Below are 26,473 nucleotides of genomic sequence, written 5' to 3' on the forward strand. Positions count from 1 at the left end.
CATACAGCTGAAAAGATCAATTGATGAAGTAGTAGCTGTTTCATATTCTCTAAATTTCTGCAGTAGATTGCAAATAACCTTTGAGCTAAATGAGCTAAATTTTGTTCTCATAGCTGATGCCCCATCTGCAGGCCCAAATGCAGGGATTGACTCTACTTTGGTCTATGGGACTCAGGACTGCATGTTCCCAGGGAAGGCAACCATCGGTTGCTGTCAGGTCCCTGCACTGAATAGTTGCCCACACCCAGGAGCTGCTGGCCATTCAGAGTCAGCAGCCCAATGGTCTCCACAGTTCACTGGCCACTGCTAGGACTGTAATTGGAAAGAAAAGGACGCTGTGAAAGGATGACACTCCCCCCCCCCCCCCCCCCCCAACCCCCAAACCAGATATGTTGGCTCTGGGGACATTGGGGCCAGTCTAGCAGGCTCTGGCAAGGTTGAGGAGAGGGGTTGGTAAGGTCAGTTGAATCCATTGCCACCCTCCGTGAGTCTGAAAGAATGCCTCACCAGTGCCCTCTTTGAAGTCGCCAGAATTGAAATGCCAACCAAAGAAGAGTCCTTTATTTAGCCACATTGGGCACTTAGATTGGTCAATTGGTCTTGAGGCAAAATTCAGCCAAATATCTCGGGCTCAAAATTATGTACCAGCTTTACTAAGAATTAAAATGAACAGAGGCAAAATCAAATAACAGTTATCACCAGATAACAAAATGTACCTGAGAGTCTTGTTCTAAAACCAAACGAAGACCACAAACTTTTTTCTGTAATAATACATAATTTAGACCACCATCCATAATATCAAATTTATGAATGAAATCAGACATCCAATTTGTTCAGGTTAGCCCCCACTCTTTGAAGGGTTGGTGAAACAGAAAGACAGTGACAAGCCAGATGCAGATAAGCATTACATGCATTTGGATTTTAGAATTTGAAGTGAGACACCCTAACATCAGAAGGGTATCTTTGATAATACAATAGTGATTCATGATGGGGTGAAAAGTTGCAACATTGTATCCCAAAAATTTGTTTCCAGCTATTTCTTCCTCTCATCCCTGGTCTATACTGTGAATTATGGTTTCTGGACCCACTGTTAGAATAGTCTTTACAGAAATCAAGGTGAAGGAAAGCATAATCAAGCTCTTGGGAATCTATAGAAAATTTAGTATTCGACCTTGTAAAGTTTTGGGAGGGGTGAAATTTGGATCCAAAGTTGATGAAATTTTCCAATTCTAAGAGCAGGAAGTAGCACTGACAGTCATCATTGTACCAGAAGGAAAAGGTCAGGGCGAACTCTCTGAGGACTTGACCTCTTTTGTAGCTTGGAAAATATTCATGAAAATCTGTGTTTAAAATTATTTTTTCATCACCAGTCTTTTTCATCTAATACATAAATCCAACCATACAAGCAGTTCATCTTGTTGTGCCTATGTATTTTTAAAGTAAAATAAGTGCAATTGGTAACCAGATACAGAAAAATAGATATACAAGTAATTACATTAAATTATGTTGAGAAGATGAAGGTGGAAAAGGAGAATAACTATTGTAAGAGGCTTGCTCCAATTTGTGATGTGTAGGGCACATCATATGTTAGACTGCATAGCAGAAATGATCTCCGGAGAATCATGTGTTTTTCAGAATACTAACTATACAGTACCATATTATACACCAGAACACACATCACCATTTAAGTAAACCAAACACTTCTAAGATTGAGGTAGTGAGCAAATTGTTAAGATTGTAAAGCTGCAGTGTTTCTTAGCTTTTTTAATATCCAGGAATCATCATACAAAGTTGTAAAATCAATTGATTTAAAATTACTGACTTTTTTGAAATATCTGTACAATAATATGAATTGTTTAAAAATGTTATGCATACACGATCTTGATGTTGCGCAAGCAAATTGTTAGTCACGTTTCCAGTTTTTATTCATTATCAGAGTCATAGAATTCTTGCAGTACAGAAGGAAGTCATTGGGCCCATTGAGCTTGCACTGACAACAATCCCATCCAGGCCCTATCCCCGTAACCCCACGTATTTACCCTGCTAATCCCCCTGACATTAAGAGGCAATTTTGCATGGCCTAACCTACCCTACTCATCTTTGGACTATGGAAGGAAACTGGAGTACCCAGAGGAAACCCATGCAGACATGGGGAGAATATATAAACTCCACACAGTCAGTCACCTGAGGCCAGAATTGAACTCCTGTCCCTGGTGCTGTCAGGCAGCAATGCTAACCACTGTGCCGTCCTTTATTATGCAAGTCATGCCCAACAGCCACTTATATATTTCATAAAATTGGTAAAACAAAACATCAACAATTTTAAAAATATAGTTTGCCTGTTTCATACATCTTTGAGAAGTTATCAATGCAAGATGTATTTTTCATTATTGTTAGAGTAGTTGTTACGAATGCTATGCATTTGTTATCTCCATGTCCAATTGTTCAGAATTGGTATTTATATTTAGTGTATGAAAAGCCCTGATAAATTGCTAAGCAATTGCAGATTTCAATTTGAAAAGACAGATATTCTTCAAAATCAGCTGCATCTTGTAGTGAAACTGGAACTTCAAAGCTGAGTGTGCACTACACACTGATTCACTCCAGATGGTGACTAATGTTTAATTTTTCCTCTTCTTTGCCTTTCCCTCCACTTCCTCACAATTAAAATGCTGCACTCAAAAATAAGCTTGGAGTCTATGCACTAATTTATTAAATTGCTGGGGCAAAAGCATAATTGTGTTTGTGTGTATGTGCTTCATTCTGTCTGGAACTGTCACAGGATATATTGTATTAACAGTCTTGATCCGAAACTCTTAAATACGAAAAGTTGTGGTCAGTAACTGTGCATTCAAGTCTAGTTTTGTTCCTGGCTTTGTGTTGTGAAATGTACTTTAATTTTTGGTCATCTGTTAATTTAAAAGTGATATAGCTCAAAGAAACAACATTATTTTTAATTTCAACAAGTTGAATTTAAGAATGGTTCCATATGCATCAAAGTGAGGTACAAAAGCCGCTTTAAGCAAGTGTCATTCACATTCAAGCAAATTTATATAATTATGCAAATTATGACCATCAGCTGTTTATATACTTCATAAAGGTATTTGATAGTCACAGCACTTTTTCATAGTTTGATGTGTGTGGCAGTCACCTAATGAGCACTCCATTGGGCTACAAGGGCAAAAACATATGACTTGTCTAGGCCATATACCTTGTATGCAACTGTTCAAATTGTTTGCAATTGGAGAAGATCTTCCTACATTTAAACCTTTAGTGTACATTTTGGGTAACTTGATTTGAAGGTGGGACACTAATTTCTGCACACACACCCACTGTTAAAAACAGGCATGAGCCAAGGATAAGGCTTTCATGTTGGCTTCTGTTTCATTCTCACGCAGCCTTTCTTGCTTTTCTGTGTTCTATGTTTGCTGGCTTCTGTTTCAACTGCACTGTTCTTCTGCCTCTCTTCTGCTTCACCCACCGCAGACCTCTTGGCAGAGGCAAGGGCCTCCAGCAGAAAGCATGAAAGTGAGCTGGATCATCTCAAGTGTAAGTATAGGGTGTGTTTACTCATTAGCTGACACGATACAAGCCCCCTTGATGTGGAAATTGTTGATGGCCATTTTCTGATTGTGTCTTTTTCCTCAATTCTTTTTTTTAAATCATGAATAATACACATACTTCCTCATGAAATATTACTAACCTCAGGTAGTGCAGATATTTCTTTGCTTTTCAAACTGCTATTTCTATAAGATATATGTTTTTTAATGATGTTAGAATTAGATTACATTTTTATTTTAAATGTGTTTGCACTATAGTGCAGTTCCACAGTTATTACTCTGTTGTGGTAATATATGGTGGTGTCATAGGTAATACAATTATAATAATTATCCAGTAAGAGATGGAAGGTTTTATAACGCAATTGTGCATGTTCTGATTAATGTCTCCCAAAATTCATCCAAGAACCAGTGCGTGAATTTGCTTTTAAGTGTTTCAGCACATTTTGAAACTTTGTAAAATGTGAACATTCCATCTCAGATCTGCCAAGAAAAATGTCTTTCAGGTGGTCTCATACACTCTGGATTTGTCCCTCTAACAAGCTGTAGTGTAGTTTCTGGTAATCAGCTGCCTAATGTTTCCTCCAGAAGCTGAACATGATTATTTAGAACCTATCACAAACTGATGTAGTGAAATTCTCTTCTTTCAAGTTATGTTGGTTATTAGTAAAATATTTTGATTGTCACAGTCAACAACAACTTGCATTTACATATGTGCCTATGTCGTAGTAAGATGTCTCGGCGTGCTTCATAGGTGTATTAGCAAACAAAATTTGAGTCTGGTTCTCTGAATATGAACCACAGCAGAGATCTGCTTGTAACTCTATATTGATGAGCCATAGATTGGCAGTCTCACTCCACTCATATGACTGGCTGATGGTCAAACTTTCAGTATAATACTGTAATATATTTTAGGTATAATAATCTAAACTTAGTATTGACGTAGAAAGCCAGAGAACTTTATAACGTAGGTGGCCATTTGGTCCATTGTGTCTCTGTTAGCTCTTTCTTGAAGCAATCTAAAATGAAAAATAGCTCTATATCTTTGTCTTGCATGTATTTATCCACTATTATCTTAAAAGGTATGATAGTTCATTCCCAGTGACACAGCAATCTCAGTGACAGACATTCAATGTTCAGATATGCTGCATAAGAAATTTCTCCCAGCATCTCTCATTATTCTTGGTGACTATTTGAAGTTTATGACCCTAGTTAGTTTCTCTCTCGTAAATGGTCTGATTCAGCCTGATCCAGTAGTCAGAGAGACTATTGGAACCAGTGGCTAGGGAACAAGGTTTGTGTCGGGGGATAGTGACATTGATTTTAGTCTTTACACTGTTTATTTGGAGAAAATTTCAGCTCTTCCAAGATAGGATCAAGCTAAGCAGTTTGACAACACTGAAGCAATGGAGGAGTTGAAAGAGGATGTGGCCGCGTAGAGCTGGGTACCATGAGCATTCAAGTGGAATCTGACATTCGGTCGTTGAATAATATCCTCAAGGGGCAACATGTAGATGAGAAATAGGAAGGAGTAAAGGATACATCCTAGACGGACTCCAGAGGTAGCTGTGAAAAATAGGAAGAAAAACCGTTGTAGGAGATTGACAAGGACTAGATGGGAAAACTTGGCATCAGACAAGGGTAACAGCACTCAATTGGCAAACGGAAGAATAGCAATGGAGGATGATAGTGTGATCAGCCATATCAAAGGCTAAGCATACACTAGTAAACATTGGTTCTGAGTAAGAGGTTAGGATTTTATCTGGACCCGTAACAGAAAAAACGGAGGCATTTGTCAGTGATGGAAGGATCACGGGGGCAATGGAGATAAAATGGTGTGGATTAATTCCCTAACATTTTGCCAACACTGACCAAATTCAGTATGGATGGCAAGTCGAATTAGTGGCAGACACATTCATGCAAGGGTATGCAATTATGGTAATTGAACAGCCAATTGTCAGGTATTTTCCTATCTTTTCCCAATTAGAAAACTAGCAGACAGGATGCACAGAGATTCAGAATCACGCCTACTCAAAAGGAGATCTGAGTGACTGAGCTGAGCATTGGAGGAAACTGACAGCTGTATTGTGAAGCTATCTGCAAGCTATGAATTGAAAAAGTAATACTATCGAATTTGGAGGTACTGCCACTATAGAAGCTGGAGAAAGGTGAACTCCTGTTTGTGGAAAAATACCTCCCAGATCCACATCAGCTACTGAGATAGGACAAGGTTCTTGAGAGGCTTATTGTAATGGAGCATTCAATTTGCTATGGGGTCAGTGCTTTCAGATTTTGACTTCCTCCACTGGAAATGAGAGTGGTACAGAAGTGGGGGTACAGAAATATCGACTATCTGTGCAGTGGTTCAGGGGAACTCCAGTGAATTGAGGAAGTCATTGGATATGGATAAAGAAACTATATGGGGTTTCTGGTCACAGAAGGCACAACCCAGCTGAAAAGTTGTGCCATTTGAGGCTCAACTTCCTGGAAATGTCCAAGCAACAAAGTTGAATCTAATAGGCCATTCACACCATGCTGCTGCTGCAATGATGTTGTAGAATTTGGCACCAAACTAAATCTCCGTTCTCTGCAACAGGTTGGGAAAATCCCACTGGCGTGGACCACCATAACATTCTGGCCAGTGTTTGTCCGGGCAGGTGATGGCAGAGCTGTGTGGTATTCCAGAACAGAACTTGATGCCAATTGAAAGTGACACCCAATATCTGTCATTATTCCTCCAAGAAGAAGTGGTACAGCTGCCACTGCCTCCATTACCATCTCCTGCATGTCTTTATAGTACTCAGTAGATTCTGCTTCCCATTCTTCAAGTGCAACAAAGTCCACTGATGTGTATGTCTGTGCTGATGGAAGGTGCACTGGAATCAAGTGATGCAGTGTCTTGAAACAAGAACAGAGAATGCTGGAAAAACTCAGCAGGTCTTAAAGAATCTATGGACTCGAAACATTAACTCCATTTCCCTCCTGATAGATGCTGGCAGTTCTGCTAATGTTCCCCAGCATCTTCTGTTCTTGTTTCAGCTGCAGTATTTTGCTTATTTTATTGCAGTGTCTTGAGATAGTCTTACATCTTCTCCAGTGTTGTAGCTCTAATTTGCTCCTCTTCTGCTGCTGTATGTACTGATAGACATTTTGTCAGTGAAACAGCTGCTCTTTCAACCGACCCCAGGTTCCTCCCCTTGACTAGCAGCCTGGGGCATTAAAGGCCCACACGTGTGTTATAGGCCATGTGCAGTGTAGGGAGTGTTGGATGCAGCCTTCATTTCATTTAATCTTCATTGCTTCCACAGCTGCTTCACTGAGTAAATTGTGTTTGTTTTCTGGAGTTTAGAAGAATGAGAGATAATCTAATGCAAATGTACAAAATTCTGAAGGGTCTTGATAGAGTAGAGGCTGAGAGATTGTTTCTGCTGGCCAGGAAATCTAAAACATATAGGCACAATCTGAGGATAAGGGACCAATCATTTAGCTCTAAGATGAGGAGGAATTACTTTACTCAGGAGTTGTGAATCTTAGGAATCCTCTATCCCAGATGGTTGTGGATGTCCCAGAGTTGGATATGCTTAAGGCTGGAATACACAAATGTTTGGCTTCTTAGGGAATTAAGAGGTGTGTGTGGATTGGAGGGGAAATGGAGTTGAAGCTCAACATTAGCCATGATCATATTGAATGGGAGAGCAGGCACGACAGGCCAAATGGTCTACTCCTGCCGTATTTCTTGTGTTCTCAGCAACAGGCTGCCATGCCATGAACCATTTGACTTCCATAGCTTCCTCATGTGTCAGTACCATGACAGCAACAAAAGGCACTCCACCACTGGCTTGTTGATGTTCCCCGGCGTTTGAGAGTGCCTCTCCTGAAAGCAGAGCCACACATCGTGTTCCTGTTGTTTCAACATCTATCTGTTCTCACTCTGAGGCACTGTAAGTATGTGGCACCACATTGATGGGATGGCATAGTGACATGACCAGTCTGCTATCTCAATGCAGTACTTACTCTCAACTGACCATGGGATTTGGCTGCATATGGACAGGGCATCTCAATCTAGATATTGGTGCTTGGTGTTCCCCATGCATTGATCTACCACCTGGCCTCACATTTCATGGATAACTTTTAATTCCTCCTGGATTCCAGCTCTACATGTTACTTGCTTTTCCAGACTGCAGCAGGTTATTAATCATTAGATCCGTATTTTTGCAATCATTGCAGCTCAGTATTTCTGCCACCTCCAGTCATGCCTTTTTGGTCAGCTTTACTGGTCTCCTGCTCCTGTTTGTTGAAAATAGATCATCTGACAGTTGTCTTGCTACCTGCACTTAGAGATTGCAGCCATGATCTTATTGAATGGTGGCACAGCCTCGAGGGGCTGGGTGGCCTATCTCTACTCCTGTTTGGAGCACCAATGCATGATGCAGATGCATTAATTTTGTCAAGAATCTATTGTGCTTGCCCTAGGAAATGAGATGGTTGAAGCTATGGTTTTGTTATGTGAAGGAATTCCTTTTATTAAGAACCATAATCTTGAAATGAAACAAGTATCAACTTTTCAGTAAGCTATGGGAATTGTTATTTCTTAAATTTCTACTTGTTCTCCATCATTGGCAACGCAATCTAAATTTTTTTCCAACCCAGATCATGCACAAATGTATTATGTCTGTACAATTATTCAACTTCTATTTTCTCAATTTAAATCTACTTTTTAGGGAATAATGTTGCGACTACGTCCTTCCTATGTAAGGAAATCACTTGAACAAGTGAAAACACTGATGCGTTATAGTTTAAATTGCTCAAGTTACTCCACCTACCTATCAATTGTAGTTGGGCCTCATAGGAGCCATGGGTCAAACAAGATTCTCCGAATGTGGTGTAGTGATTGTAAAATGAAGGAAGAATATTGTTAAACTTGTGTTCATACCAGTAACTTGATCAGAATCACTGGTGGTCACTTTCTTATGCTAAAATAAATGTGTGATCAAACAGTGTTTGGGTAACCGTATTTGTAAGATTTCAAAGACTAATCAATGAAATGAACACAAAATAGTCTTTGTTCACTAACATCAATGAGGTTGACATCTTAGGTTGCAGATACCAAAACATTAAATTTGTGTCTGATCCTTTCACTAAAAAAATGAGGTTCAAAATCCATGGCAGGATCTTTCTAATTCCTCAGATTTATAAAATATTAATAAAAATAAATCATCTGGTGGCTAGTGTTATCGTGGAAAGATTGAGAAAGACAGCAGAATTACAATAGCCACCTAGGTCCTTGTAGCTTGTTACCTACTTAACTACGTTGTTGTGCTACAGATCTGAGTCATGCACTTCCTTAAAGGTAGTACAATCCAAATCGCATATTGCAGGCACATTAGTATCTTTATAGTTTGTCTACTATTTAACGTAGACGATGATGCAAAGACATTTGCACAGAGGGAATCTTCATTCTCTGTTTCAAAAATACTTAATGTGTAATGTAGATAGATGAGCTCAGTGGCAATAGACAAATTGTACGATCTGGGGAAGTTTTTCATCTTGGTTAATGTGGAGAGCTTTTTCTTCTGAGCATAATGATTTGTGCCAGTCGTACATACCCTTAAAACTAATCTTTTAAGTCTCACTTTTTGCACATTATGCTCTTTTAAATATATAAAAACTGTTGTAAAATGTCGATTTTTTTTTAAGAGCAAATAAAATGTAGACGAATCCTGATATTACAACAATTAAATATGCATCTGTGTTGTTGAATGTATTATTCCACTGTGCGCTGAATTTAAAATGCGCATCTAAAATTCATCTACCTTCATCTCATTCATTTCGTGGCCAAAACAACAGCTAATCAACAGAAGAAAATCTGGGGTGATATTGTGCATCATTTAGTATATGTGAATCAGTTTTTAAATTACCTTTGCACTTCCACTCAAAACAGGCAAGAAGCTGTTTATATATGCAAATTAGGCACTGTGCATGTTGTAGTATCTCAGTTGCAACTTTTGCACAGAAATGGGAAAAGGGTGCACAACACATCCTAGTGACACTTCATATGTGCATTGAGCAGCCTAACCAAAAGTCCTTAATGTAACCAATAGTGGCTTCTCCAAAAAACTACAGTTTGCTGTGGGACAAGGAAGAACAGGTACATCCCCGTTTCTTTCCCAGTATCTCTTTTGTTTGTTCATTTATGGCTGTGGGCATTGCTGACTTGGCCAGCACTTATTGTTCATTCTTAATTGTCCTTAAGAATGTGGTGGTGAGCTTCTTGAATTACTGCAGTCCATCTGGTGTAGGTAAACCCACAATACTGTTGGGGAGGGAGTTCCAGGATTTTGACCCAGTGAGATTGAAGGAATGGTGATATATTTCAAGTCAAGATGTTTAGTGACTTGGAGGAGAACTTCTGGATGATGGTGTGCCCATGTCTGCTGCCCTGTCCTTCTAGATGGTAGCATTTGTGCATTTGGGAGGTGCCTTGGTGATTCCCTGCAGTGCATCTTGGGGATGGTACACACTGCTGCTACTGTTCAGTGATGAAAAAAAGTAAATGTTTGTGGAAAAGGTGCCAGTCAAGCAGGCTGCCTTGTCCTGGATAATGTCAAGCCTTTTCAGTGTTGTAAAAGTTGCCTTCATCCTCAAACGGGCCTTAATTGCCAACTGCTTTTCCACCACAGAAAACATTGCTGACATTGCATCTTAATGCCCAAGTCTCCAAGCCGTCTAACTTCATGAATCTCCCTCTGCCTTACAAGGGTCTTTTTCAGTGGACTTGATATTGCATGAAGAATAAGAGGAAGGTCAAGCTGATTTTAAAAGAAATGCTCATGTGGATCATTGAAGTTCCTGAGCACATTTGAGGGCTTAATTATTTTTATGTTTTGAGAAAGTTGACTTGGCTGTCAGGACATAAATAGTTTAATGGCTATGTGGGTATGTGCAAAACTCTCCAACAGCATGAGTCCTGTTCATATGTAGTCTACAGAAGGATCTAGATAGGCTGGGCGAATGGGCCAGGAAGTGGCAAATGGAATTTAATGTTGGCAAGTGCGAGGTGGTCCACTTTGGTAGGAATAATGGTAGGAAGGACTATTACTTACGTGGCGAAAAACTACAGCAGGCGACAGTGCAGAGGGACCTCGGGGTCCTTGTGCATGAGTCGCAAAAACCCAGCTTGCAGGTGCAGCAGGTGGTCAGGATGCTGGCCTTCATAGCGAGGGGGATTGAATATAAAAGTAGGGAGGTCTTGCTGCGGCTGTATAGGGCATTGGTGAGGCCGCAGCTGGAGTACTGTGTGCAGTTTTGGGCGCCGCACTTACGCAAGGATACTTTGGTCTTGGAGGGAGTGCAGAGGAGGTTTACTAGGCTGATGCTGGAGTTGAGGGGGTTGAGCTATGAGGAGAGGCTGAATAAACTAGGCTTGTACTCGTTAGAGTTTAGAAGAATGAGGGGAGATCTCATTGAGACGTATAAGATGATGAATGGGATGGATAGGATAGAGGTGGAGAGACTCTTCCTGCTCAGAAAGGACAGTAGGACTAGGGGGCACAGCCTCAAGATAAAGGGGGGGGCGGTTTAGAACGGAGTTGAGGAAGAATTTCTTCACTCAAAGGGTGGTGAATCTCTGGAATTCTCTGCCCGTTGAAGTGGTGGAGGCTACCTCACTAAATATTTTTAAGACGCAGGTTGATGGGTTTTTGATAAGAGAGGGGATTAAGGGTTATGGGGAGAGGGCGGGAATGTGGAACTGAGCCACGACAGATCAGCCATGATCTCATTGAATGGCGGGGCAGGCTCGAAGGGCCAGATGGCCTACTCTTGCTCCTATTTCTTATGTTCTTATATAACTGCTGCCTATCCTACTGCAGACCTCCTGCTGTGACTAGTGGTGCAGTATAACCACATCATTTGTTTTGAAGTTCTGTTGTGTGGTCTGTAAATTTTTAACAACAAAAATGATTTTCTTTTCCCAAATGCTTGGATCTACTCAGCCAGAAAATCTTGTTAAGACTTCAGCCATGTTCTCTGGCCTGTTGGAGTAGAATTACATCTCCATGCAAGGTCTAACGCACTTCCTCTTTGTATAAACTAGTTACAGTTTTCCATTTTGAGTGGCATTGTTTTTGTTGGAAATTTTTTTTAGTATTCCCAAACCTTGTGCCCAGAGGTTCATGTTAAATCCAAGAACAGCACTTAAACTATGTTAGATTATAGAGTCATTTAAATGTTTGTAAAAATTGGGTGCAAGAATTATATTCCATATGTGTGAGATAACAATACAAAGATGGAATTGAATTCCAAAAGTGGGAACAGAAAAGAGATGCACACTGAAATGGATCCAAATAATTTTAGCTTCTTGCTATTGAATACTTGTTTTCAACTTTTCATTTTAATATTTTTAAGTGTTATTTTTGAAGTTAGGTTCAGATACAAATCTGACTTTGATGATTATGTAGTGTATATGAAATATTCTTCAAAGTCATATAGTTTCTATGTAGTCTAGCAAATAAAGTCTGACTGAATGGGGACAGCAGTGGGTTTTCAGTTCAACTGTGTTTCTTCAACTTATTTAACTGTGCCTTCCTTTACAGTCAGTGTATTTTTACATTTCTCAACCTGTTTCATTGAAAGGATCCTCTTCAGCTTCAAAGCCTTCCTTTATATTTTCTTTTATAGGTTGTAGATGTTGCCCCTTCCTTAATTCCTTAACTGAGTGACTTGCTAAGCCATTTCAGAGAGCAATTAAGAATCAGCCACATTGGTGTAGGTCTGGAGTCGCATGTCGGCTGTATATGATGGCAGATTTCTTCCCTAAAGCACATGAGTGAACTAGATAGGTTTTTATAACTATCAATAGCTTCACAGTCACCATCATGGTAGGGGTTGAATAAGAGGCACTGAAAGAGGAAAATCACCAGGGCCCGTGATTTCTTCCCATGATCTTGCCTGTATTTCTTTCATTATTTGAACATCAATCCCAAAAAATCCATTTTGAACTTTATAAATCAAAATTTTGACACATTAACTATTTTTCTATGGGGTAAATTTTCCAGTCCAGCCTGCCAGAGGAATCATCGCAGGCAGGGCAGATAACTTGACGGACCATTTAAAGTTCCATTTATCTCAAGTGTGAATTTTCAGTCGTGGGGCAGGCGCGACTGAAAAATCCCAACCTTTGTGCTCATTATGCAATCCAGTTTCTTATTAACATGATTAAATTAACCATGAAAAACATGTAAATTTTTGAAATAATGCTCTGGTCTGTCAATCTATGCACTTTAGTTGTATAATAAATAACTGATATTAAAATTGAAGGAATCTAATCATTAATGAAGTATGTTTTATAGTATTAAATCTACCTATTTGATCAATTCAAATAATTCATTCAGTGTCAATACAGGAAGATGAAATCTTTGAAATGAGTCCTATAGTATACATTCATAAAAGTTCTCAAAGCCTTCTGCAAAGTATCTGCTTTCATTTAGTTCACCCGTTTTGCAAGAAATGTAAATCTGACATTGCTAATATTCCTTGTCAATAATATTTAAAGGGACAAATGCAATACTTTAAGCTGCATTTTTTAATTTTTAATGGATGTGTTTGCATACATAACAGCTTGCATTTTATCCAGCACGATCAGTGGGTATAAAACATTCTAAAATACTTCAAACAAGAGAAAAGGGAGAGCCATTGAGCATTTGACTAACCCTTTGTCAGATATTTTTAAGAGGATTTTGAATGGTGATAAGTAGTGACAAGGACGGATTTAGGGTCTGTCACGAAGAACCAAAGGTGGGAGAGAGAATAAAATTTGGGAACCAAGAGATAGTGAAGGTCATCAAAGTGGTGGTTATGGAGTTTTTTTTTTGTTTATTTATTAGTGTCACAAGTAAGCTTACATTAACACTGCAATGAAGTTACTGTGAAGTTATTGAGGGCTAGAATGTAGATGTTTTGGGCATGTTGAAATTTTGAGCAGTTGGGCAAGGAAAAAAATTGGATAAATTTAATCAAGAGCTGATAAAAGGGTAAATCAGGTCTTGATACTAATAAGAGTGAAGGGCCAGGAAATGGCAAATGGAATTTAATGTTGGCAAGTGTGAGGTGGTCCACTTTGGTAGGAAGAATGGTAGGAAGGACTATTACTTACGTGGCGAAAAACTGCAGCAGGCGACGGTGCAGAGGGACCTCGGGGTCCTTGTGCATGAGTCGCAAAAACCCAGCTTGCAGGTGCAGCAGGTGGTCAGGAAGGCAAATGGGATGCTGGCCTTCATAGCGAGGGGGATTGAATATAAAAGTAGGGAGGTCTTGCTGCAGCTGTATAGGGCATTGGTGAGGCCGCAGCTGGAGTACTGTGTGCAGTTTTGGGCGCCGCACCTGCGCAAGGATATTTTGGCCCTGGAGGGAGTGCAGAGGAGGTTTACTAGGCTGATACCGGAGTTGAGGGGATTGAGCTATGAGGAGAGGCTGAATAAACTAGGCTTGTACTCGTTAGAGTTTAGAAGAATGAGGGGAGATCTCATTGAGACGTATAAGATGATGAATGGGATGGATAGGATAGAGGTGGAGAGACTCTTCCCACTCAAAAAAGACAGTAGGACTAGGGGGCACAGCCTCAAGATAAAGGGGAGGCGGTTTAGAACGGAGTTGAGGAGGAACTTCTTCACTCAAAGGGTGGTGAATCTCTGGAATTCTCTGCCCGTTGAAGTGGTGGAGGCTGCCTCGCTAAATATTTTTAAGAAGCGGGTTGATGGGTTCTTGATAAGAGAGGGGATTAAGGGTTATGGGGAGAGGGCGGGAAAGTGGAACTGAGCCACAACAGATCAGCCATGATCTTATTGAATGGCGGGGCAGGCTCGAAGGGCTAGATGGCCTACTCCTGCTCCTATTTCTTATGTTCTTATGAAGCAGTGATGGAGACGAGCAGTATTGTAAGATGGAAGTAAGTAATCTCAATAAAGAAAATATGGAGCTTGAAACTATGCTGCGATTCCACAATCTAGTTCAGTTGCAAGAGAGCAATTGGACACTGACTCACAATTGGAGGCATTTTTGACTCGTTGTAGACCATGTCAGACACACTTATTTTATTCAGTCATAGGATATGGTTGGGTGTTCTTGGTAGCCCAGCATTTACTGCTAATTGCCCTACTATAGAAATTGGTGAATCCCTTCTTGAACTGCTACAGTCTGTGTGTTGGAAGTATTCCCTTAGTGCTACGAGGGAGTCCCAGGATTTTGCCCAGCAGCAATGGAGAAACAGCAATACTTTCCCAAGTCAAGATAATGTGTGACTTGCAGCTGGTGGTTTTGGCCATCTCATTGTCTTAACAGTATGAAGCTTAGAGAAATAAAACTGGCTGTGGTCAGCCTATCCATGACTGCTAACCTCTTTGTTACACTAAAGAACAAAATTAATGTTTTTTTTAGCGCATATAATGTTAAGCTCAAAAATGCTCTAAAATTGTCAGAAAACATTGATTTTCATTCATTGTGCTGAGAACAGATTACACATTAATAAGGAGGAGCACTGTTCAAGTCTCCACACTCTAGAGTATTATTCACTTGATGATCCATATTTTCTACCACATAAATGTGATTTGACCTATTTTGAATCCTGTTCTTGACGTGGATAAATTTTGTTTTTTCAGATGAGCTGCGACGTGCCCATGCACAAACTGGAGATTCAGAACGTGAGATACAGCAGCTACACCAGGAATTGAAGGAAGCACAGGAATTGGCTGTATCCAGCAAACAAAAATGTTTTGAAGTGCAAGGTAAACGTTTTATAAGATATAAATTGTGCTAAGATTTACACTGAAAACCAGTTTAAGATTGTCAGTTGGGCTCACAGCACAGCTCTCTTCTGCATGCTAGAAGCCACATATACTCAGAAGGAACATGTCCGCACGTTACATCATCTTCGACTAAATGAAAGCTTGAGGAACAGTCATTCCCTGGTTTATTCCCCAGGACGATGTCTTGAGCAATCAGAGTCAGCCAGCCCAGTTTGAATTTGAACAAAGCTGGACAGTTAACTGTTCCATGGTAATGCCTCCACCAATCAGATGCGTCTTGCAAAACAGTCACCATTCTCTTCTTGTGCAATATAAATTATTGATCCCCTGTTACTGCTGGAAATTTTGCATAAGCTATGCTGATGTGTGCAGATGAAGTGCTTTGATAGCATATCTTTTTTTTCAACAATTCTCAAATTCTTTACTACCAAACAATATACATAATAAATGACTGCAATAAAAAGTGGTTTGATTGGAAACAAAACCCACTAATTTTAAAATTGCATAGTTTCAACATCAGAAAGTGGATTAGTTTCCTTTGGAGCAGAGTTCACACATTCTAGAATTTTTGTATTTTTCTATTTTTCAGTGATTTGGGTATAATAGCAATAGATTATGGAGCAAAATTTGGCACCAGCAAAAAAACTGTTGTGCTTCTGAACAAGTTGTTCCCTTTTGTTCAAACAGATTATTCTTGAACTTGATTTGTTCATGTGGACCATTGTTTTAATTATTATGCTATTTTGATAAATGATCTTGTGTCCTTGTTCTTCCACTTTTACCAGCATTGTTCCATATTGTTAATGGTTTGGGAGGGACTGCAAAGGAGAAAGTAAAATTCTAAATGCCATTAACTTTTAATGATATTTCTCCAATGCCCTTCTTGTATTTTAGAAAATAACTCTGATATACTTTCCACTTTTTAAAATGTTAAGTAAGTATTTCCTGGCCAGTTCTATTTAAGATCCCTTGGAGTAAAAAAAATACAATTTTTTATAAAAAACTGCATCAATCAGTTTGTCATGTATGTTTACTCTGTTCTTTTACAGCACTACTTGAAGAGGAAAGGAAAACAGCTAAAAAGCAGGTTGAAGAATCAACCAGACAGATCCAAGCACTGCAAGGTATAAGCTTATACAAAGTTGTTTGTTTGATACATGTTGATCTGAGAGATGTTGTGACAGAATAACGCTTTTCTTCAACTCATATTTATATTACCTTTGTTTAATTTTGGATAGCCCAGAGTCCATAGATGTGCGGGTTATGTGAATTGGCCATGCTAAACTGCCCCCTTAATGTCCAGAGATGTGTGGGTTGGAGGGAATATTGGGGTATGTATGTGGGGTTCTGGGAATAGGACTTGGAAAAGATGCTCCATTAGAGAGTCGGTGAGGCCAAATAGCCTCATTCTGCACCATAGGGATTCTATGATTCTGTTCTATGATCTGAGATGCCACTAGGTTAGTTTTAATGACACATCTTAATTTTATTTTTAGAGCATCACTTTTATATGATATTGCTATATTTAAGAGCTCTAGTTAGAAAATACAAAGAAATATGTAAGAGAATAGCATGGTCTTAAAGGTGACGGTGGGGGGGAGATGTTGGCCAAGTGTTAATGTCACTTGACGGTAACCCAGAGGCCCAGACCAATTCTCATAAGAACATAAGAACATAAGAAATAGGAGCAGGAGTAGGCCAGCTAGCCCTTCGAGCCTGCCCTGCCATTCAATAAGATCATGACTGATCTGTCGCTGCTCAGTTCCACTTTCCCGCTTTCTCCCCATGCCCCTTAATCCCCTCTCTTATCAAAAACCCATCAACCCGCGTCTTAAAAATATTTAGCGAGGCAGCCTCCACCACTTCAACGGGCAGAGAATTCCAGAGATTCACCACCCTTTGAGTGAAGAAGTTCCTCCTCAACTCCGTTCTAAACCACCCCCCTTTTATCTTGAGGCTGTGCCCCCTAGTCCTACTGTCTTTTTTGAGCGGGAAGAGTCTCTCCACCTCTATCCTATCCATCCCATTCATCATCTTATACGTCTCAATGAGATCTCCCCTCATTCTTCTAAACTCTAACGAGTACAAGCCCAGTTTATTCAGCCTCTCCTCATAGCTCAACCCCCTCAACTCCGGTATCAGCCTAGTAAACCTCCTCTGCACTCCCTCCAAGGCCAAAATATCTTTGCGCAGGTGCGGCGCCCAAAACTGCGAACAGTACTCCAGCTGCGGCCTCACCAATGCCCTATACAGCTGCAGCAAGACCTCCCTACTTTTATATTCAATCCCCCTCGCTATGAAGGCCAGCATCCCATTCGCCTTCCTGACCACCTGCTGCACCTGCAAGCTGGGTTTTTGCGACTCATGCACAAGGACCCCGAGGTCCCTCTGCACCGTCGCCTGCTGCAGTTTTTCGCCCCGTAAGTAATAGTCCTTCCTACCATTCTTCCTACCAAAGTGGACCACCTCACACTTGCCAACATTAAATTCCATTTGCCATTTCCTGGCCCATTCGCCCAGCCTATCTAGATCCTTCTGCAGACTCTCCACACCCTCCGCACAATTTGCCGTTCCCCCAATCTTGGTGTCATCAGCAAATTTTGACACCCTACACTTGGTTCCCCCCTCCAGTTCATCTATATAAATGGTAAAAAGCTGAGGCCCTCTCAGGAACTTGATTTCAAATCTGAGGCAACTGTTAGAATTTAAATTCCAAATATGGAATTAAAAAATAGCCTCCATAAAGGCAATTATCAGAAAAACCCATCTGGTTCACTAATGTCCTTTAGAGAAAGAAATCTGCTCTCCTTTTTTGGTCTGGCCTACATGTGACTCCAGATCTACACAATGTGGCTCACTCTTAACTGCACTCTGATGTGGCCATACAAGCCAAGAGGTTCAAGGGCAAATAGGGATGGGCAATAAATACTGGCCTTGCCAGCAATGTCCACATCCCGTGAAAAAATAAAGCAAAAATGGAAATTTACATGACCCTACTGGAAAGATATCGTAGTATTCCTGATAAGCATTCAAAACAAATCCAAAACCCTTAGACAATTATAATTAGTCCACGTTTAATAAGTAATTATTGTGTGATTCTTTTTCTATGAAAATGAATTCATCCTGACAATTAAAGTTTGATTGTTACAAATATCTATTGTTTCTTCTATATATAGCTGAGCTCCACAAATTACAAAAGGACATTGAGATCCTTAGAGAGGAGAAAGAGAATGAAATTATTGAGACCCGTGAACAGTTAGCAAGTACTCATAAGGAGATTGTGGCTTTACGACAGACAGCAGTAGAAGCAGCAACCGGCCGTGAAAGCGACATTGCCATTCTCCAAAGCGAATTGCACAAGGCGCAGGCAGAGCGTGAGCAATGGCGGCAAACTGCCTCAGAGTACGAATCAGAAATCTTCAACCTTCAAACCAAGCTCCAACTTCAGACCCAGCAGCAAAAGGATAAACAGAAAGGGGAAACAGTCCAGTTACAAGGTAAGGGGAGTGGGACTGCACTTGTGCAAATGAGATTTCCAAGACGTTTGGCTGTTTTTGATCTACTCGGCAGTTGTGCATACGTTACAGTTGATTCTAATTCCTCAAGGTAACCTCAATATCTGTACAACAAAGTAATAGAAGGTGTCATTGATAGTGCTATCAAGAGACGCACACTCAGCAATAACCTGTTCACTGCTCAGTTTGAGTTCTGCCTAACCACTTGGCTTTCAACTTCATTGTTCCCAATTATGAACAAAAAGGCTGAATTCCAAAGGTAAGGTGAGAGTGACTACCTTTGATATCAAGGCAGCATTTGACCAATTGTAACCTCAAGGGGCCCTTGCAAAATGGAAATCAGTGGGAATCGGAAAAAAAACACTTCACTGACTGGAGTCACGCCTAACACAAAGAAAGATGAATTTGTTGAGAATTAATCAGTTGGGCACCAGAATATCACTGCAAGAGTTTCCAAAGGACAGTCTGCAACCTTCTTCAGCTGATTCAGCAGAAAAAAACTTCCTTCCATCATAATGTCAGAAGTGGGGATGTTCACCAATGAATGCATTGCGTCAGGACTCCTTAGATACTGGAACAGTCATGCCCGCTTGCAACAAGACTTGAATACCATTTAGGTTTGGGCTGATAAGTAGCACATACAAGTACCAAACAATGATTATCTCCAACCTGACCATCTCCCCTTGACATTTAATGGCACTACAATCGCAAGACTTTCCTACTCATCCTCTATTCCCCTTGAAACAAAGGCCAAGTTCCATTAATGGAATGTGACTGAGCTTGTGTAAACAAACTGAGCTAACCTCTTCTTTCAAATGGCCTGAACTTGTCGATCAAAAGCTTTTACGAGGTAATGCACCATAGGTTGGTTATCTGAACTTTTCCCTCCTTTGAAATAGACTGGGGCTGTCAATCAAAAGAGGTTTAAAGGTTCTTTGCTCATGAAATTGAATATGAACAAAGGACTTCAAAGCAACAGAGAAAAGAGTCTCCATTTCAACCTGTACACTGCTGGGAGAGATGTCAATGATTTTCAAAGCAATGCGGAGAATGCTAGCTATGCTCCCCCCTTGACTGATTCCCACCCTGCACCCTGGCAGAAGATGGTTAGCTCATGGACACCATGTAAATGTAGAGCAGTACTGACACCCTTGCTCCTACTCAGATTCCATAATGCCTGGTCCCCACTCGTAGCACTGCTGCCTCACAGTGCCAGTGACCCAGGTTCAATTCCCAGCTTGGCTCATTGTCTGTGCAGAGTCTGCGTGTTCTCCCTCTATCTGTGTGGGTTTCCTCTGGGTGCTCCAGTTTCCTCCAATAGTCTAAAGATGTGTGCGTTAGGTGGATTGGAACTGCTAAATTGCCCCTTATTGTCAGGGGGACTAGCTAGGGTAAATAGATGGGGTTATAAGGATAGAGCGTGGGTGGTATTGTGGTTGGTGCAGACTCAATGGGCCAAATTGTCTCCTGCTGTACTGTGGAATTCTATGATTCTTAAGAACCTGTAGTGATTTGCGACTGGGTGACTTGCAGCTGGAAGGGGTGGATGGGTTTGGGAGCATACCAGGAGGCTACTGCATTCAACTTTAATCTTGCTAATGAGATGTAAATTAATGCAATGAGCTTCTCGGCGAGATCCTGGTCACTCCAGCTGGAGCAGGCCAGGAGACTCACAGTCAGTTTTAAGCCTTGCATGAATCCCGACTAGGGCCTCCCCAGATTCACTAGCCCAATGGGATTTCCACCTGGGGCTAACAAGCCTGGAGAATCGCTCCCTATGTATTCAAGTCATGAGTGGAGATGGAATCCACAACTTTACACAACGGTATGTTCATTTAAAATTCACAAAAAGATTCTTGACTCATTACCTAGATTTATTTCAGGTCTTTTTAGAATAATTTTAACACAGGAGGACAGTTATTTTTGGAATTTCTGTTTCTGTAAATGGGTTAGTACATTCTTCAATCTGTATATATAACCTATGAAATGACATTTTAATTAATGCATTAGAAAAGTAACCTGCCTTGGGATTACATGTCTGTTTTGGGACCAAAATATCCATATTAGCTTACGGATCCAGCAACTGAGTCATCTCTAATCTTATTGGGTTTGGCACTGAAAACAAGCAGAGGATTGAGTAGGAACTGTTTGATATGATCCAGGAATGGATAACATACTGGACGTAAACCAGAGTGTCCTTCTGTCATTTGCAAAAGTATATCTTGCCTGTAGAAGTACTTGCACAATTTTGTAATTATGTTTTCTGGGGTCACAATTCAGTCCCCACAGAACATCCTTGTACAATGGAAAAGCAACATTATAGTCTTAAAACTTCAAAGTGCCATAATTAGTTTGCAACAAATTTGTCAAGTCTAGATAAGACCTAAAATATAATTACCACTGGGAAAAATAGTCTGCTCAATGTTGCACGTTTTTCCTGTGTAAAGTGACTAAGATCAACGCTATGATAAAATCACAAACCATGCATGTAACCTTCATTAGTCAGCTGCTACTTTTAGCTGAACTGGACAAACGGCTAACAGGCAGCACACACATTAGGCCCCCCAGCCAAAACTTGCAGGGCCTCAAAAAAAAACCATCCAGCTCACTGAGTTAAAATGAGCCAGCCCTCCAGCACCCCAACTAGTGCAAGGGAGATACAAGTAATCTATGCAATTGTTGTTATTGCACTTTGAGAAAGAACAGAAAAAATGTTTCTTCACGTGAGCAAACAACCAGACAACTGGTAAATTGCCCATTCATTCCATTTCTCAATGCATTGAAATGGCTTACAAAATAGGAGAAAAATTACTTTGTTAAAAAGCAAACAGTGCACTGAAAAGTATGACTTTGCTACTACAGAGATCATTTCCACTTTCAGAAATGAAACGTGACTGTGAGAGTAAATTTCTATAATTTCTACCCTTCAGTTAATTATTTGTTGACACAGAGTTTCATTATGTTGCAGAGTTTTACCATTTAAGGCCTTATCAAAATTGGCACATTTGCAGATCTGAGTGGCTGTATGTCATTCAACAGACATTACAGGATGGGAGGGAATCTTCCCACAAGCCATAAATTGAATCATTAAGCATATGAGAATGAGTGTGTGAGAAAGTTTAGATCATCAGATTCTTGCCAAAATACTTGTGCAGTGAGAAATGTTCATTTTTTAAAATTTTTTTGAAGTGTCATAAATTTTGTAAATCTAGTTACAAAATATTAATTATTTAATAAAAAATGTATTCTTTTGTTTTGGACTGGTGACTTAAGTTTTCTCTCTGGCTAAGATTTCAATTGAATAATGCACTAGACCAAGTTGTGTTAACAATTTCTTTTCCTGTAACTGAGGGCATTGTCCCACAAGGCTTAAACATTTATAATGTTTATATTTTGTTTTGACTCCCTCTACCAAAAATCATGACATCACTCCCAGAGAACATTCTGTTCATTTGGAAGCATGTAGTCAGTATAGTTGTGATTGGCTACTTAGATAGAATCATATAATCCCTACAGTGCAGAAGGAGGCCATTTGGTCCATCGAGCCTACACCGATCTCAATCCCACCCAGGCCATATTGCCCTTACTCTACGTATTTACCCTGCTAAACCCCTGATACTAGAGTCAATTTAGCATGGCCAATTAACCTAACCTGCACATACTTCTGCTTGCAAGTCTTTGTAAAAATATATTGTACCTAATAAATATTTTCACTCTTGATTTTAAGGCCACACATTCATTTTGTAAATTATTTGTGGGTCTGGAGATAGATCCAAATCAAATAAAAAGGCACTTTCTGCAATATTGATGCCTGATTTTTTTTGAGATCTGGATCTTGTTCCAGTTCTATTGTAAGATCAAGAATTGTGATTTGTTACTGCTTCAGTTTTTATGAGTAGTTCAGAGATCCCATTTGGGTTAGTTCATTCTATCTGAAAAAAAAGTCATTGACAGGCAAGGTAAAGTGCACAAGTGTACTGTAACAGTGGAATTAAGATACTGTTAGGAAGTATTCAATAGCAGTGTTTGATTGTTTTATGGAGGTGTTATTATCACTGAACATATTTTACAAATGTAATTTCCTAAATCATGAGTAGCATAAGAAAAAAAAAGTCATAAGAAGATGCTTTAATATCATACCTTTCACATCCTCAGTGTCCCAAAGCACTTCACTGGTACTGAATTACTTTTCAAATTTAATGGCTATTTAAGCAAATAAAGTGCCCAATTTGAATACAGCATTAATCAGTTTACAAGTGTGGTGTTTCTCCTCCCATATGATGAAACATTTTTTTGTACCTTAAAATAATCTTGAACAGTGTATTTTATTGTAAAGGAAATAGAAATCATAGAATCTGCAGACCTAAGTGGAGAAATGCAGATTCTTTTTTACTGAACACATGTAGTATTGAATTTTGTGTTGCTGTCACCTTATTCTGATCTTTTCAATTTTGCTGCTTGTAGGTAAACTGGATGAATTGCAAAAGCAGAGTAATGGACTGAAGAATGATTGTGATTCACTTCGACAAGAAAAAGTTATTTTGACAGAAAAACTGGAGTGGTTTCAGAAAGAACTTCGATGGCAAGTTCCAAAAATTGCTGCTTATTTATTGTTACTGTTTATAAATCTGTGCTTTTACTTTTGGTATCTCCATTTCTAGTCTGTGATAACTGCAAAGATAGGTTTTCTGTACTAACCTGCTAATTATACTGACATTATTTCCCACTGGCAGCGCAATTCAGGTGATGTAGGGAGTTGAGCTATATCCGCACAAGACATGGAAACAATATATGCTTCCAATGGTTAACCCCCAACAATTCCTGTATATAAAATCTGTTGTCTAGTTATATAATGGCATTACCAGCAGCTTGTAAATTATTGTCTCTCTTCATCCTTAACTAATGGAAAGCTAGAAATGGGAGTATCAATTCGATAGAATATTCAGTTGGTTTCTTCTTAACAAGAAATATATGTGTATTGAGAGACAGTCAAAACCTGGCAGAATTCAACAGAGAACATTGTTTTTATGCCATGTATTCCAACTACTTGTTTGGTAGGCTTTAAGCATGAATTTTAAATACCAGTCAGTCACATGTGGAGGTCCTTGGGTCAGTTTATGTTTATAAGATGAGGGAACAGGTCTGGGTGAAGTGGAGTTGATATTAGCCCTTTTTCTGCTGAAGGTGAATTATACTTTAATTATATCACTGTTACTTTAGAAATGAATGAGGAATATTGAAAAACAATCTTATTGTTACAGTGCTCAGGAACAGAGTGAGAAGCTGACGGAAGATGTCAGTGGACTGGAAGTTGAGGTTGGAATGTTGAAGGAGCAACGCTTACAGGAGACAAATGGACTAAGAGGAAAACTTGCACATGCTGAGAATGAGACTCAGAAATTTCAGAAACAGGTAATGTAGCTCATAGAAAAGAACTGCATTATCTATAATGGTCTTAAAAAGAATTATGTAGCAGCCAAAACTGAGACTTTGCTACAACTTGGGTATGAATTGGGAGCAAAACAATCCAATCTCTACAAGGATACAGAAAATGGGAAAAAATTGGAGTAGCAATATTAATGAAAAACAATTATCATTTTAGAAAGAAGGATTTCAGTGAGGGCAATCAAGCGGCAGAAACACTCAGGGCATTGGTATAGAATAAAAACAATCTGATTATAATGGGAGATCATAATTTTCACTTTACTGCTTCAGCCTTTTTTCTGTAAAGACAATGATTTCTGTAAAGACAATGATTTCTTTAAAGACAATGATTTTCAAGATGTTTTATCCATATGTGTCTGAAGCAACAAATTTAATGCTGAACAAACCAGAACTATCCAACAATCTGGCAGTAAGGGAGCATCTTTTGCAGTTGTGACCGTAGCATGCTTGAATTTGACACTAGTAGAAGAAGAAGGGAAAGTTACAAACTGTGCTTGTTAAATTTATGTAAGGATAGATTCAACTGGATGGGAAATAAGTGCTGGCCAGCCAGTGACGCCTATGTCCCATGAATTAATAAAAAAAAATTGACCACAATAAGCTGGCTGAACTGCTAATGTGTAAACCAATATTAAAGAAGGTAAGTAAAAAAAAGTTAATGCAGAAACAAATGGACCTTAAGGTTAGCAAATCTCCAGAATGGTTTCATTCCAGGGAATTAAAATAAATAGGTGAAGAAATTGCACTTGCATTAGTTGAAATCTTTTGAAGTTCTTCAGATTCAAGAATTGTGCCTTTGGACGGGAAAATTGCACATTTCACAAATTATTTAAATCAGAAGGGAGGGGAAGAATAGTTGCATGTTTAACATGGGTCATGAAGAAAGTACTGGAATCTGTTAGTAGAGACAGAACACTTGGATAAATATCAGCTGATCAAAGAACTTCCCTACGTGTCAGCATACACATGGGAACACCACCAACTGGAAGTTCCCCTCTAAGTCACTCAACATCCTGGCTCAGAAATATATCACTGTTCCTTCACTGTCACTGGTGTCAAAATCCTGGAACTCCCTAACAGTATTGCGAGTGTACTTACACCGCAGGACTACAACAGTTCAAGAAGGCAGCTCACCACCACTTCCTCTGGGGCAATTAGAGGTGGGCAGAAAATGCTGGCTGAGCCAATGATGCTCACATCCCATAAATGGAAAAAATGGCAGATAATGTCTGATGAAACATATTGAAGTTTTTAAAGAGCATGGAGATAAGGAGCTATCAATGGATGATATCTATATGGGCTTTCAAAAAGCATTTGATAAGGTTCCACATAAGAGCTTAATAGCAAATATTGAAAACACATAAAATTGCATATAACCTTGTGATTGTAATTGATTCGATGTAAGAGACAGAGAATTTGGATAAAGGATTTGTTCTGTAATTGACAGTATGTGATTAGTGTTGTTCCCCAGGAACCTCAGGTCTCAACTTTTCATCATTTATGTATTAATAACTTAGGCAAAGGAGTAGAGAATTGTATTATACAGTTGGCAACTAACAGTATGTTAGTAGGTAGAATAGGTTGTGTGAATGGGAACAGAAAGTTACTAAGGAGTATGGCAAGACAAAGTGAGAGGGCAAAACTATAACAGGTGGAGTTAAATGTGAAAATATGTGGCATCATCCAGTTTCAATCCAAGAAAGACAAAGAAGTCTTGGAAGGATTACTACCCTGATTACCTAGAGTTTTTATATGGGTTAATTTTCATGACAGGCGAATTAAATTTGGCTCATGTTCCCTAAAGTTTAGAATGAGGTATTTAAAGTGACAATTAGTTGATATAGTAGTCACAGAGAAACTTTTTTTTCTGTTTGGAAATCAAATAAGTTAAACAAATTAATTTATTAACAGAATTGAATATTGTCTGAGAACAAGTGGTGCAGTGACTTATATTATCCTCCATTAGGGATCTGTGTTAAAATCCAGCTGGCACGATAGGATACAAGTCTTTTAATTTGTCAAAACACAAATCTGACTTGACATTAATTAGTCATTCTCGCAGGCAGACCATAATGATGGCTAGTATTAATGGTAAATTTTACTAATTCACTGGGGTCAATATTCCCCTGTTGTGAACTTCAGTTGTCCAACTGGC

General features: G+C 39.5%; 1 protein-coding gene across 22 annotated transcripts in view; it reads left to right on the forward strand.

The window, feature by feature from the left end:
• slmapa (sarcolemma associated protein a) overlaps positions 1 to 26,473 on the forward strand; it is a 202,206-nt gene that overhangs the window by 165,516 nt on the left and 10,217 nt on the right. For 16 of the 22 annotated variants that reach the window (XM_080182862.1, XM_080182858.1, XM_080182886.1 and 13 more), the window contains 6 exons: positions 3,487 to 3,549; positions 15,212 to 15,337; positions 16,408 to 16,482; positions 18,535 to 18,855; positions 23,338 to 23,455; positions 24,135 to 24,285. In XM_080182862.1, the coding sequence (XP_080038988.1) occupies positions 3,487 to 3,549; positions 15,212 to 15,337; positions 16,408 to 16,482; positions 18,535 to 18,855; positions 23,338 to 23,455; positions 24,135 to 24,285 (854 nt within the window). The remainder of the gene's footprint in view (positions 1 to 3,486; positions 3,550 to 15,211; positions 15,338 to 16,407; positions 16,483 to 18,534; positions 18,856 to 23,337; positions 23,456 to 24,134; positions 24,286 to 26,473) is intronic. The other 6 variants (XM_080182885.1, XM_080182883.1, XM_080182897.1 and 3 more) reach the window with 1 other exon arrangement.

This window comes from Carcharhinus amblyrhynchos, chromosome 3 (genome assembly GCF_965287045.1).
Source record: "Carcharhinus amblyrhynchos chromosome 3, sCarAmb.v2.hapA, whole genome shotgun sequence".
NCBI lineage: Eukaryota > Metazoa > Chordata > Chondrichthyes > Carcharhiniformes > Carcharhinidae > Carcharhinus > Carcharhinus amblyrhynchos.